This window comes from Brachyhypopomus gauderio, chromosome 1 (genome assembly GCF_052324685.1).
Source record: "Brachyhypopomus gauderio isolate BG-103 chromosome 1, BGAUD_0.2, whole genome shotgun sequence".
Taxonomy (NCBI): Eukaryota; Metazoa; Chordata; class Actinopteri; order Gymnotiformes; family Hypopomidae; genus Brachyhypopomus; species Brachyhypopomus gauderio.
This window is the reverse complement of record NC_135211.1, coordinates 22,960,878-22,975,350: the sequence shown is the minus strand read 5'-3', so window position 1 is coordinate 22,975,350 and position 14,473 is coordinate 22,960,878. Positions and strand designations below refer to the sequence as shown.

Below are 14,473 nucleotides of genomic sequence, written 5' to 3'. Positions count from 1 at the left end.
GGGGATGTGAGGGGTAGTATGGGGTGTGAGTGAGGGGCAGTATGGTGATGTGAGGGGTAGTAATGGGGGTGTGAGTGAGGGGCAGTATGGGATGTGAGGGGTAGTACGGGGTGTGAGTGAGGGGCCAGTATGGTGATGTGAGGGGCAGTATGGGGTGTGAGTGAGGGGCAGTATGGGGATGTGAGGGGTAGTATGGGGTGTGAGTGAGGGGCAGTATGGGATGTGAGGGGTAGTACGGGGTGTGAGTGAGGGCAGTATGGGGATGTGAGGGGTAGTACGGGGTGTGTGTGATGGGAGGGCAGTATGGGGATGTGAGGGGTAGTATGGAGATGTGAGGGGCAGTATGGAGATGTGAGGGGCATGTATGGAGATGTGAGGGGGAGTACGGGGATGTGAGGGGTAGTCAGGGGTGTGAGTGAGGGGCAGTATGGTGGAGAGGGGTAGTAAGGGGTGTGAGTGAGGGGCAGTATGGTGGGTGAGGGGTAGTATGGGGTGTGAGTGAGGGGCAGTATGAGGATGTGAGGGGTAGTATGGGGTGTGAGTGAGGGCAGTATGAGGATGTGAGGGGTAGTACGGGGTGTGAGTGAGGGGCAGTAGAGGATGTTGAGGGGTAGTAAGGGGTGTGTAGTGAGGGGCTGTATGGTGATGTGAGGGGCAGTATGGGGATGTGAGGGGTAGTATGGGGTGTGAGTGATGGGGCAGTATGGGGATGTGAGGGGTAGTATAGGGTGTGAGTGAGGGGCAGTATGGAGATGTGAGGGGTAGTATGGGGTGTGAGTGAGGGGTAGTATGAGGATGGTGAGGGGTAGTACGGGGTGTGAGTGAGGGGCAGTATGGGGATGTGAGGGTAGAACGGGGTGTGAGGAGGGTAGTATGAGATGTGAGGGGTAGTACGGGTGGTGAGTGAGGGGCAGTATGGGGATGTGAGGGGTAGTATGGGGTGTGAGTGAGGGGTAGTAGTATGGGGTTGAGGGGTAGTATGGGGTTGTGAGTGCGGGGCCGTCTGGTGATGTGACGGGGTAGTACGGGGGTGTGAGTGAGGGGTAGTATGGGGATGTGAGGGGTAGTATGGGGTGTGAGAGAGGGGTACGTATGGGGTGTGAGGGGTAGTATGGGGTGTGAGTTGAGGGGCAGTTATGGTGATGAGAGGGGTAGTACGGGGTGTGAGTGAGGGGCAGTATGGGGATGTGAGGGGGTAGTATGGGGTGTCGAGTGAGGGGCAGTATGGGGGATGTGAGGGGTAGTATGGGGTGTGAGTGAGGGGCGAGTTATGAGGATGTGAGGTGGTAGTACGGGAATGTGAGTGAGGGGCAGTATGGTGATGTGAGGGGTAGTACGGGGTGTGAGTGAGGGGCAGAATGAGGATGTGAGGGGTAGTATGGGGTGTGCGTGAGGGGCCGTATGGGGATGAGAGGGGTAGTACGGGGTGTGAGTGAGTATGAGGATGTGAGGGGTGGAGGTAATGTGTAGTGTGGGGTTCGTGAAGGGTAGTGTGGGGCGTCTATTTCTGGGTGTTTACGACAGGACAGCGGGGTTCTCTGGCTGACTGATTAATTCCAGAGAAGTGGGTGGAGTTTTCCGGGTTCTCGCCACCCTGGCAAGCTCCACCCTCATCAGGTGTTGGCTGGGTAACAGACACATACATACACAGAAGCATTTGGCTTGGTGAAAACAACAAACCAGCAGAAGCCATAATAATGGTTCCTGTGTTAAGAGTGTGATGAGAGTTTAGTCTGGGGTGTGTGTGTGGGGTGGGGTGGGTGTGTGTGGCCCTGAGCCAGTTTGACCTTGAGAATCTCAGATTAAGAATAAATAAGTAAATTAAAAAAACAACCCAGTGGCTAGAGAGACTGCATACAAATGTAATGGAGTTCCACACATCTTAGGCATCACCACCTTTGAACTAAACAAACCCATACCCCAGATAGATCTATAACTTCCTGCTAAACATGAAACTGTATGTCCAGCTTCAGCAGGTCTGGTCACACTGTGCCCCCCTCAGTCTGTGGTTAGATGACATTACAGCTCCCACAAATACCAGTAGCACCATTCCAATTTTCTTCCAGAAACTTCCGTTTTGGATCGTGTGTGCGCGTGTGTGTACGTGGACATGCGAGGGGACGTTCTGCCAGCGTGTCACCAAACTGGACACCGAGTGTGTTTTTACCATGTGAAGTGGCACAAAGCAGAACGATTGTGTTGTCACTAGGAATAGAAAGTGATCTAGATTCCATACTATGGCCCCAAGTGTTTGAGCTGTGTGAAGAAAGAAGTCGTCTTGCATGTACGTGTGTACGTGGTGTGTGTGTGGTGCAAGTGTTTGAGCTGTGTGAAGAAAGAAGTCGTCTTGCATGTACGTGTGTACGTGTGTGTGTGTGTGTGTGTGTGTGTGTGTGAGAGAGAGAGAGAGAGAGAGAGAGACGTGGGTGTTTGTCTGCTCCGACGCTAATCTGAGTACGGCGAGCTCACTCTGCGTTGGAGGTGACAGCTTTATTATCTGGGCTGTAGTTACAGCAGGAAGGACGCGCTGCTCCCCCCCCAACGTCCCTCGAGCCGCTCGATGAGCAGGTTCCCGTGGTTACAGGGCTGGCGGAACGGCGGCCGCTAGCTGAGAACTGCCGCGAGCCAGGCAGGCGAGCCGAGCGCCTATAAATAGATCTTATGTAACATCCCCTTGTTGATGCCAAGAGCTGGAAAAGGAGGGTGGAGGAGAGAGGGAGGGAGGGAGGGATGGGGGGGGCATCAGACCGACAGAGGAAGAGAACGCCAGAGGGGTGGGTGAGTGCATGATGGAGAAAGAATGAGAGAGATGAATAAAAAGAGAAAGGAGGAGGGGGGTGGGGGGTGGAGAGAAGGTGGTGCGGTTGGAGCCTGGCCCTCTTCTCTCCACATGCAGGCCTGGGGCTGAGGGCACCGCCCACGCCCACCCGGCCCTCCAGGAACTCTTCCGGTACGGTCGTCTGCTTCATGCTCGCACAGAGCAGGGCTGACGCTGAATGAAGTCTCCCAGGGGCCAGCTGGCACAACGCTAGCCAGCCTCCCAGCGGCCCCCATTCAGGAGGAACTCCAGCGTGCTGGGTGGTACACTGGCCCCCCCATGGGACTGGTCCCAGATGCACCCTGGGATTGAAAGCAGCTCAAGAAACCCATCTGGGTGAGGGGCTATGGGAGCTCGATACACACGCACACACTGCTGTCGTCCTTGTATTAAGAGGAACTCCCCACCCACACAGGCACACACCCTCCAACACACACACACACACACACACACACACACACTCACACACACACACACACACACACACACACACACACACACACACACACACCTTCTGCGCACAGCTAACCATAGATCCCTCCATACTTCACGCAGGTCTTAGAGATGATTTTTGACACAATGAGTTCACGGGCACACTCATACAGGCATGCTTGCATACACACACTGAGACCACGTGCACGAGCGCAGGTGCGCACACTCACACATACGCTCTAAGCCCATGTGCACACACAGCCTATTTTGGCGCGGGCAATCAACAGTTGGGGTGGTAACCAGCTGCAGCTGTGTGCGGATGTGTGGCACGCGGGGGACGGGTGGGGGTTTGTACCCGCTCAGTCCAGCCAACAGATAAACTGGGAACCCGGGGTCCTGTTTTCCATCTTATCAAATGACCCAGGCCTCACTATTTTAAGAGTCTCGAGGGCCAGCAGGGTGATTAATCACTGGCCGAGCCTGCACGGGTCCCAAGTTCAGAACGCCGCTCTCCAGGGTCCGTCCAACCTGGCCGGGCTGGTCCCTGAGCAGATAGGCATCATGATTCATTAGGAGGACGTTCTACGTGATGGTGGTGATGAAGGCTCCCAGGGGCATGCGCTCCATCTATTTAGCAGATAATCAACTCCTTTTCCCAGCAGAGTAAAATAAACCATTAAGAATGAAACAATAGTGGCAATAATAAATTGTTTATTTATTTAGTGCCTTTACTGAAAACGACGAGTCGGACGTGTATCTAATGCCACACAGTGCGTTAGCAACAGGGGGGGGTCTGTCGTGAAGGGCGTGGTGACAGGGCAGGCTCTCTCACCACAGCTGCTGCTCCACCGTCATCGTTACGAGGTCAATCGAGTGCTTCTGTCCTCGCCATTTCTTGCCTTCCTTTCCTTCTTGGGGGGGGGGGGGGGGGGGTATTACTGGACTGGACTTATGGTTTTTTTTTTTTCGTGATATGGTCTGACTCGGGCGAGTATGCTTCTGTTCGCTGCTCGACTCTGTAACGTGATGAACTGCGTCTCTGTTATGTAACCTCGTCGTTGATCCACCCCGCCAGTCTTAATCTGGTCGAAAGGCCTCTGCCAACACGCCTCGATGAAGTAATGATTTTTTTTTTTTTGTATAGCCGTTTCAACCCTGGATCCTTGTGATTTCACTGCGCTTTTCAAATGCCTCTTTTGTTTATTGAAAATGTGAAACAAATTAAATTTTCAAATACATGTGTACTGTAGATGTGTCTTGGTCTCCTCGATTGTATGTTTGTGTGCGTGTGCGTGTGCGTGTGCGTGTGCGTGCTTGTGTTATTCCCGCGAGTCTGAAAGAGTGTGAGTGAGTTTAACCTGGAAAGAAGGCTGGTTATGTAACAGGCTTTCAAAACTGCCCTAGAATCCGAGCGATAGCTCCGCCTCCCTCTCCAGCCCCTCCCCCCCCTCTGACACGACATGGTTCGTGCTGCCTTGGCTGGTGAAAGTAGGGCAGGATTTTCCTACGCACCTATTTTCCCTCCTTTTTCCTGGCCTAAAGGGTGAGAGTGCGAGTCTCTCTCTCTCCCTCCCTTCCTCCCTCTCTCTCTCTCTCTCTCTCTCCTCTCTCTCTCTCTCTCTCTCTCTCTCTCTCTCTCTCTCTCTCTCTCTGTTTCTGTCCCTTTAGCTACTCAGCTGATTATGGTCTTGTGTAAGGAGGGATTGTTGGGAAGAAGAAAAATAAATAAAAAATAGAAAAGTAGGACAGGATATACCAGTGAACAAACACCACATAACCTCCCAGCAACCCCCTGACTTCCACCGCAGAAATGAACACACTTTCTTTCATTTTATTTGGCCCTGTGGTAGTCTTGTATATTCAAATATGTAATTAAGGAGACATTCTTCTTGACTTCTGAGAGGTACAAAATGATTGTCATGTTGGCCTGAGCTCTCTTGATTCCTATCTCTCGGTTGCATTTGTGTGTGTGTGTGTGTGTGTGTGTGTGTGTGTGTGTGTGTGTGTGTGTGTGTTTGCTGTCACTATGGATACATCACTGCCAGGAGGCAGATGGTGTTAAATCAGGTGAGCTGAGGGAGGCACCACAGGTTATTCACGCGAGTGTGTGTGTGTGTGTGTGTGTGTGTGTGTGTGTGTGTGTGTGTGTGTGTGTGTGTGTGTGTGAGGTTTGTGTGTGTGTGTGTGTGTGTGTGCGCGCGTTATGTAACGATGGTGGCGTGAGTTTGCCTGGCAGTAAACACATCTGTGGGAGGGACGTGCAAACGGAGCAGGCAGAGCATGGCCACAGCGTGTCTCACGGCCGCGTCTCGTTAAAGAGACAGGCGGGCTCGCTCAGCTCGGCGCCGCACCGCCCCTCCCCCGCCTCCCGCCCCAGCGCGCCCACACCTCCTGCCAAACCAGTGGCCGCGCCGCTGAGCTTTTGAGGGGGATTCCTACACAGGGAATCCGCCCGACGCGGTGGGGGTGTTTCCCCCTGCCTCCCTGCTTCCGGATCCTGAAGGGCTTCATATTCCGCGGCATCAGGTGGGACAATAGTGGGGAATCGTGGGGGCACGGCCGACCGGCCCGGCCTAGTTACTCCTACCCAACACATCCCTCCCACACTGTGCTACACGCCTCACACAGTCACAGTCTGGAATTTCACTTCTGGCTCCTCAGACAGTCAGTCCTGATGCATCAGCGCTGTTGTTTCTACACCCCCCCGTCACCACCCTATCCCCTTCTCTTTTCTGTTCCCTTCCCGCCACTGCGTTCCCCAGAGATCGTTCTTTATCCGACTGACGCGTGACAACAAGTCGGAGAAGTTCTTTAAGGTGTTCTACGAGCGCATGCACCTGGCACAGCAGGAGATTAAAGCCACGGTGACGGTCAACACCAGCGACCTGAGCAGCAAACGCAAAGACGACGACGCCGGCGAAAAGGAGGTGCCCGCCAAGAAGAAAGGTGTGTGTGTGTGTGTGTGTGTGTGTGTGTGTGTGTGTGTGTGTGTGTGTGCGTGCGTGCGTGCGTGTGTGTGCACGTGTGTGTGTGAGAGAGAGATTAGGCCGGGTCTTTCAGTTTCAGGTACAAAGAGCAGGAGACAGTGCAGAAACAGGAGCCGCCATCATTAACAGTAAAGCATGATGCTCCCCCTTGACCCCTCAGTGAAGGACGTCGCCGTGGTCACTGATGAGGTACGCGAACAGCTTCTGGAAGCTTCCACGGCCACGAAGAAGGCCTTCACAACGTACCGGCGGGAGGCGGATCCGGATGAACATCTGGGCGGGGCCGAGGTCCAAGCCAGCTCGGGCGACAAGAACCAGGACGAGGGCGAGATGAGTGTCACCATCACCATCATGCAGCCCATCCTGCGCCTCATGCAGCTTCTGTGTGAGAACCACAACCGCGAGCTGCAGGTCAGCCACAGCACTAGGGGGCGCTAGTGAGGAAGGGGTAGCTACGGGATCGTAGCATCTTCAGTTCAGTTTCATTGGCAACGTTAGCCCAAAACGAACACAGCAAGGAAGAAGCGATGATGAAGCTGTCAGGAAGCAAGGCTGTGCAGGGGAAACACTTAGATCGAAATCTGTGCATCTATCAATCTATCCCCCCCCCCCCCCCCCCCCCCCCATATGTCTCTAGAACTTTCTCCGCTGTCAGAACAACAAGACTAACTATAACCTGGTGTGTGAGACGCTGCAGTTCCTGGACTGTATCTGTGGCAGCACCACTGGAGGCCTGGGCCTGCTGGGCCTCTACATCAATGAGAAGAACGTTGCCCTCATCAACCAGACCGTGGAGAGTCTGACCGAGTACTGCCAGGGCCCCTGCCATGAGAACCAGGTGAACCAGGCTGACCACACACACACACACACACACACACACATACATGCTTGCTTGTAAATTCATCCGTCCAAACACATTTATATTAGTACAGACACACACAATTAGACTACATGTTGTGTGTCTTAGTGATTTTCTTCAGAACAGCATAATGAAGTGTGAATAACGAACACTTTAACATGGAAGCTCAGTGACTGTCATTAGTTCTTGTGTCATTTGTACTGTGTGAGCATGTGTGCGTGTCTAAGCTAGCATGCATCAGTCTCATAACCACTATTGTGACGAGGCCTCTACGTTTACTATTCTTAGAAAAGTACACGCTACAGCATTTCCATCTTGTAGCAAATGTGTGCTATAAAACGTACTAATGGCAACCCCACCTGTGCTCCACCCTCTTACCCCCGCAACACCATCCTTCTGTACCCCTCAGAACTGCATCGCCACCCATGAGTGCAACGGCATTGATATCATCATCGCTTTAATCCTGAATGACATCAACCCTCTGGGTAAGAAGAGGATGGACCTTGTGCTGGAACTGAAGGTGTGAATGCAAGTGCACACCTGCATTAATAATAATAAACCATATTATCCAATATTCAAATGTAAAAAATATACACAATGCCATTTGAAAAGATTACAATGTAGACTTCAGTCTGGCAGAAAGATAATAGGGGTACATGTAAACAAACTCCAAAACATGCCGCCTACTCTCTTCCGGTAGTGTGAAGTGGATGAGCTTGTCAAGGGGATGGCTGTCCCACTACAAGCACGTTGGCTTCCAACCAAAAGAACACTGAGAACTTGTTTAGATGTTAACAGCGTTCCATAAAATAAAAATAAAATGTCAACACAAGTGCCCACTGAATTTAAATTCATCTGATGAGTATAAAAACAGGCTTACTAGAATGAACAGCTGAGAAGTTAAATGGATAATTATAACTGTGTTAGTTTCTGGAGCAGTTTGTGTCATTAAAAACCTCAAATAAGAAGTTACTGGGGAGCTATACATCAGTTGTCATTATTATAACAATTTTTTTTAAGTATTTTTATTTATTTTCTCTTTAACATATATTGATTTTTCCAAAATTAAGATTTGCCACCTATCCTGTAATGCTCACATTACGGTATTTCATAACTGAATATGCAATGATAACACAATAATAATGTTTATCGCGATAATTATGGAGGCAATAATTGTTTGTCTAAATTACCACCTATGTTTGGCTTGGTATTGTGTTTCTTGGAGAATGGAGAATCATCTAGATCTGAATTGGATTCTGGGATTTGTAGTATTCATGTAACACACAGACTCATCTGGACATGTGCTTGTCTCTGTTGAGCAGAATAATGCCTCCAAGTTGCTGCTGGCCATCATGGAGAGTCGCCATGACAGCGAGAATGCAGAACGGATCTTGTATAATATGAGGCCTAAGGAGTTGGTGAGTGTTCTCATCTCCCTGAATCTTTGAATCTCTGATTCTGAATTAAAGAGGAAATCAGAACACACTACTTGATATTTTCCATGTGTACATGTGGAAAACAAACTACCCTGAGTTGTAAAATAGAAGATCACCAGGTTCTTAGCAGGTATTAAAATTAAGTAAATACAACCATTAGATTTAACAATAATGAAGTTAAAATGAAGAAGCCAACAGTGAAAAGCTAAGTACACCTCATGAATCAATTGCTTGAGCAACCTTTAGGAACGTGAACTTGAAGTAATTGTTTTCTGTATGACTTATCTGTCTCTCACATCGTTCTGGAGGACATTTGGCCCGCTGTTCTTTACAACTTTGCCTCAGTTCATTGGGGTTTGTTGGCATTCGGGAAATACAGCTGTCTTAAAGTCTCCCTGCATCATTTCAGGCTGAGGTCTGGACTTTGCCTTGGCCATTGCAACAACCTGATTCTTTTATTTTTCTTTTGTACATTTGCCAGTGTGCTTGGGATCGTTTGCTTGTTGCCCGGCCCATTTTCAGCCAAACTTAACTGTTAGTTAGACTGTCTCACGTTTGACTCTAGAACACTCCTGTCGTCCGAAGGAGTTCATCGTCAACTCCCTGACTGCAGGGTGCCCAGGTCCTGTGTATGTAAATCAAGTCCACATCAGCGGACTCTATCACGGTGCTTGGCAGACGGTTTGAGGTGTTTGTGCTGAAATACTGGGTTTGGTTTTCACAAAATGCAGTGCTGTGATTTATGGCCAAACATCTCCACTTTAGTCTCGTCTGTCCAAAGAATGCTGTTCCAGACGCTTTGTGGTTTGTTCAGATGCAACTTGGCAAACATAAACCGTGCTGCCGTGTTCTTTTTAGAAAGACGAGGCTTTCTCCTGGCAACCGTTCCCAACAAGCCATGCTTCTTCAGTCTTTCCCTAATTGTCCTGTCATGAAGTTGAACGTTTGACATGCTAACTCAGGCCTGTGCAGTCTGACATGTAGCTTTTGGTTTTTTTTGCAGTTCCTCTGAGCACGTCAGGGTCTGACCTTGGGGTGAATTTGCTGGGATCTTCCCTCCAGGGACGACTGGCAACTGTCTGGAATGTTTTCCATTGAATACTCTTTCTCGCTGTAGAATTGTGGACTTCCAACCCTTCCCAGGCTGATGGGATGTAGCCGTGGCTTCCTACTGCTGATGACACTGTTATCACACAGTAGAATGCTCCAAACCATCAAACCGCACAAACATCATCTTTATTAGAGGTGGTCTCACTTGCTGATGCTCAGTTATTTTGATTAGCAGCATCTGGTTGCTACTAAACCTCTTAACTCGTATGTTTTTAACTTAACTTGTTTCTGCATTACTGCCTAGTTTTTGTTAAATACATAATGCCACAGTGTAGTTTGTCATGTGTTGTTCAACTGAGTTTGTATTTAGCACATTTTAAGACCTGCTAAGTGGCTGATTTCTGTTATGTCCCGATATGTAAAACCATAGAATTCAAGGGTGGGGGTGCTTCGTAAACCCCACAAGTGGTACGTCTTGGTAGTGGTGAATATTGTAATATGTAAAAGTAGCCAGTGGTAATAACACAACCTTATTTAAGAAAAAGTGCTTATCACTGAGGCAGTACACAGTAACACTTCTCTGATGAGAGTAATGGTTTTGAGATATACGGTGTAATGGCAGATAATGATCTGTACTGGCATGCAGGGTGGAGCAGCACCTCACCTTGTTATTGGTCAGTTGCATATGATCTCTTGTTATTGGTCAGTTGGATACGATTTGTTGTGATTGGCACGTTGGATGTGATCTCTTGTGATTGGTAGGTTGGATACGATCTCTTGTGATTGGTAGGTTGGATACGATCTCTTGTGATTGGTAGGTTGGATACGATCTCTTGTGATTGGTCGGTTGGATACGATCTCTTGTGATTGGTCGGTTGGGTATGATTCTGCTCGTGCCGCGGCGCTGCCCTGGGCTGTCCTGTGGAATGCCGCACGCCTTGTTGACAGTTCAGTTTCAAAACTCTACGGGACATGTTGCTGCAAGCCTGCCTCCTTTTAAGCTAGAGTGAAAGCATGCACTCGCACGCTGTCTCACAACTCGCGCACACACACACACACACACACACACACACACACACACACACACACACACACACACACACACACACACATCCTAACATTCACACACCTCCAACCGATCTGCAGATGTTGCTTCTGAATCCATTCATGCACACACACACACACACACACACACACACACACACACACACACACACACACGCACACACACACACTATTCAGGCACACGAATCTGCATGCGTGCTCAAACGTGCTCGTACATATATATACACTTCTTCACATTCACACACGCCCTCCCAATCTGCAGACCCTGCTACTGAATGCATGCACACACACACACACACACACACACACACACACACACACACACACACACACTTTACAGGAGCTGTTTGACGATGAACTCTGTGGCTGTCGGGCTGGCTCCCACATAAAACACTCACGTTTAAACAGGCTTGTCACCTGACATGCCCACACACACTCTCACACACACTCACAGCAGGCAAATGAATGAAGCTGTGTGTCTGGGTGGTGTCCATACACAGGTGGAGGTGATAAAGAAGGCGTACCTGCAAGGGGAGATTGAGGTGGAGCGCTCAGATGATGATGAGGAGGGTGAGGAAGAGCATGCTGCGTCTCCACGCAATGTGGGCCACAATATTTATATTCTGGCCCATCAGGTAAAACACACACAAACATACACACACGCATATATCATAGACTCATGTATTAAGTTAAATTATGATTATCATGTCTTCAGTGACTCAACCAGAGGGGCAGAAATTATCCCCCCACCCCCCTGCACTCTCTTGTTTCTCTCTGTCACACACACACACACACACACACACACACACACACACACACACACACATACACACACACACACACACACACACACTCTGTAAGAGCTTCTGGGCCTCAAGTTCAGATCTGGACAGGCGCGACCTCCAAAACAGCTCAAAGTCCCAATAAACACACGCTATATATGTGCACATCTGAATATGCTCCCTCTCACAAATACACACACATTTTAACAACCACACAGACACACACAATCACTTGTACATATCTCGCTATCACTCCCTCACATATATATCAGCCCCTTTATCTAGTTCACTCCCCACCACCTCCACCCCTGTCGAGTATAGATTTTCTGCCTGTGCATGCAATTACGTGGGCCAGCTCGCCGGACGGATCAGTTACATAAGGGGCAGTCAGGAATGAAATGTTTTTGTGTCCTCGCTGGCCTCTGGTCAGAGCTTGCCTCACTACACCCTAAAGGGCCAAAGAACATCGCGAACGTGTCTGTGTGTGTGTCTGTGTGTGTGTGTGTGTGTATGTGTGTGTGTATGTGTGTGTGTGTGTGTGTGTGTGTGTGTGTGTGTGTGTGTGTGTGTGTATGTGTGTGAGAGAGAGAGAGAGAGACAGACAGACAGACAGTGTGTGTGTGTGTGTGTGTGTGTGTGTGTGTGTGTGTGTTTTTCAACTAATTATTGTTACATTTAGTATTTTAACATGTTTGTGGAGCAGTAATTCTTGGAGGTTTGCATTAAACTAAGATTCAAAAAATTATTGAGATTGAATAATTTATTTTGCATGTCGGGCAAGTAGGAAACACATTTGGATGTTAATAAATCTGACACATGCTTCAGTCAGCTAAGGATGATGTGTGTGTGTGTGCGTGTGTGTGCGTGTGTGTGCGTGTGCGTGCGTGTGCGTGTGTGTGCGTGTGCGCGTGTGCGTGTGTGTGTGTGTGTGGTTGCACCTGTGTAGATGCTTATGGTAACTCAAGTGTAGAGTGACATTTCTCTGAAGACAGTAAAATGAATGCGTTCCTCTTGGTGATGTGCTAGTCATCAAGGCCACACACACACACACACACACACACTCACTCCTCTCTCCACATGGCTCTTGCAGCTGGCCAGACATAACAAGGAGCTACAGGCCATGCTTAAGGCGGGAGGCACGTATGGTGAAGGTGATGAAGCTCTGGAGTTCTACGCCAAACACACAGCTCAGATAGAGGTCTGTACTTCCTCTACACACAGCTCAGATAGAGGTCTGTACTTCCTCTACACACAGCTCAGATAGAGGTCTGTACTTCCTGTGTCTGGCAGCCATTCTGGATCCCTCCTCCCCAGTTTCCCTTCTCCTAGGTTCATGTTCCAGTGATCTGAGAAACTGTGGAATTGTGTCAGCAAGTGTACCAATCCAGATTTTTGCACTTGGGCGTTACTGGTCTGACTTACGCCTCCAGTGGTTCATTAGCACATGCTGCCGTTTCATTTTGGGTCAGAGATGAAAATGGTTTGCCACATTTGCATGTTGGTGTTTGCATGTGGGGACGTTATGAGGTCATGTGGGGACGTTATGAGGTCATGTGGGGACGTTATGAGGTCATATTTGAAGTGAACAAGAAGTAACAAAGCTTGTGTTGGAGGGTCATGAGGCTGATGTAGAACACACTACTACCCCTGTCCTTCCTCATGGAGTAGTTCACCAGAGATATTCACTCTGGCACAGTTTAGTGTATCAGCTATAAACCAGCTATTTTATGCAGGTGTATTAGACAAGGGAGAAATCAAATCCCAGTTTGTGTGTAGCATTAGTTCATTATATTCATAACAAACATAAACAAACATTTATTTCATGTCTAGCCTGTAGATGAATTGTCTTAATGTGGACCCTAGACTGGTGACCCACACTCATAGTTAGACTGATGCGACAGGGTGTTGACTTTAAATAATATTTTATAGAATAACAATGTGACACGGAATGACAGTGCTGTGACGGGGTGTTACATGAAACGAGGTCTTATGAGGCTGTGGTTGTCGCCCAGATTGTGCGCCTGGACCGCACCATGGAGCAGATCGTCTTCCCTGTGCCCAACATCTGCGAGTTCCTCACACAGGAGTCTAAGCTGCGTGTGTACTATACCACGGAGCGCGACGAGCAGGGTAGCAAGATCAACGACTTCTTCCTGCGCTCCGAGGATCTCTTCAATGAGATGAACTGGCAGAAGAAACTGCGAGGTACTCAAGAGACCACTGGCAACGGCAACACCGTGCCCTGTGCGTGGCCCTCCTCTCTTCCTCTCCACCCAAGTAAGGTGTTCTACATCCCCTCTGCCTCCCCTGTGCTCCTTGTGACCCTCGGGGCGGCCATAGCCGGTGAGGCGAACTCCCGCCATGCCCATGCTGGGAAGAGTGGCTCCACCCTGATCCCCCTGTGAGCCAGGGGAGAGGGAGGAGGTGTAAACACTTAAAATAGGACATGTAAGTTAAAGTACTTAAGTGTTGCCGTAGTGTAAGCAGTATAAGGGTGTAGTGGTATAAGCTCATGGTTTTATTTACAGATGTAGGAAGCAAATGGCAGAAGATGTTTGATTTAAGATGAATGAACTGTAGGCTGTTATTTTGCTTTTGGCTTCTCTCCTGATTTAAATCCTAGATCCCCTGGATAAGACGAGTGTCCCTTAGTGAAGGGAGTGAGAGTGGGAGGGAAAATGGAGAAAGGGAAGTGAGGATTGAAGGTCGGATGAGGAAGAGGGAGAGAAAATCTAAAGCTTTGGTAGGCTGATGGGAGCTGGATCGCTAGCCGGAGGCAGTGAAGGAGAGGTGAGAAGAGGACAGGAAAAAGAAGGACTGACTTTGGGTAAAGAGAGAAGAGAGAAAGAGAAATAGCAGGGTAAACCACAAGGTTGAGACCAGCATCCTTAGACGTCTTCAATCTCCTTTGCCAATCCTAAAACTCTTAAAGGACTTTATCTTCAAGAAGCAGGTAGCAAAAGGAGATGAATGCTGGTAAATCTCGACTCCTGTGCAGGTAGGACCCTCCAGAGAGGGCTCAGACTCTCCAGGGAGGGCTCAGA

The 14,473-nt window shown here is 49.2% G+C and overlaps 1 protein-coding gene across 3 annotated transcripts in view; it reads left to right on the top strand.

The window, feature by feature from the left end:
• The first annotated feature begins 5,920 nt into the window (after nucleotides 1-5,920).
• The window catches only part of LOC143512791 (inositol 1,4,5-trisphosphate-gated calcium channel ITPR1-like), a 41,928-nt gene continuing 33,375 nt past the window's right edge, over nucleotides 5,921-14,473 (top strand). Inside the window, exons 1-8 of one of the 3 annotated variants that reach the window (XM_077003478.1) lie at nucleotides 5,921-6,196; nucleotides 6,398-6,648; nucleotides 6,875-7,075; nucleotides 7,506-7,616; nucleotides 8,419-8,514; nucleotides 11,148-11,282; nucleotides 12,520-12,627; nucleotides 13,442-13,706. In XM_077003478.1, coding sequence (XP_076859593.1) covers nucleotides 6,082-6,196; nucleotides 6,398-6,648; nucleotides 6,875-7,075; nucleotides 7,506-7,616; nucleotides 8,419-8,514; nucleotides 11,148-11,282; nucleotides 12,520-12,627; nucleotides 13,442-13,706 — 1,282 coding nt within the window. In that variant the 5' untranslated portion in view covers nucleotides 5,921-6,081. The remainder of the gene's footprint in view (nucleotides 6,197-6,397; nucleotides 6,649-6,874; nucleotides 7,076-7,505; nucleotides 7,617-8,418; nucleotides 8,515-11,147; nucleotides 11,283-12,519; nucleotides 12,628-13,441; nucleotides 13,707-14,473) is intronic. The other 2 variants (XM_077003496.1, XM_077003488.1) reach the window with 2 other exon arrangements.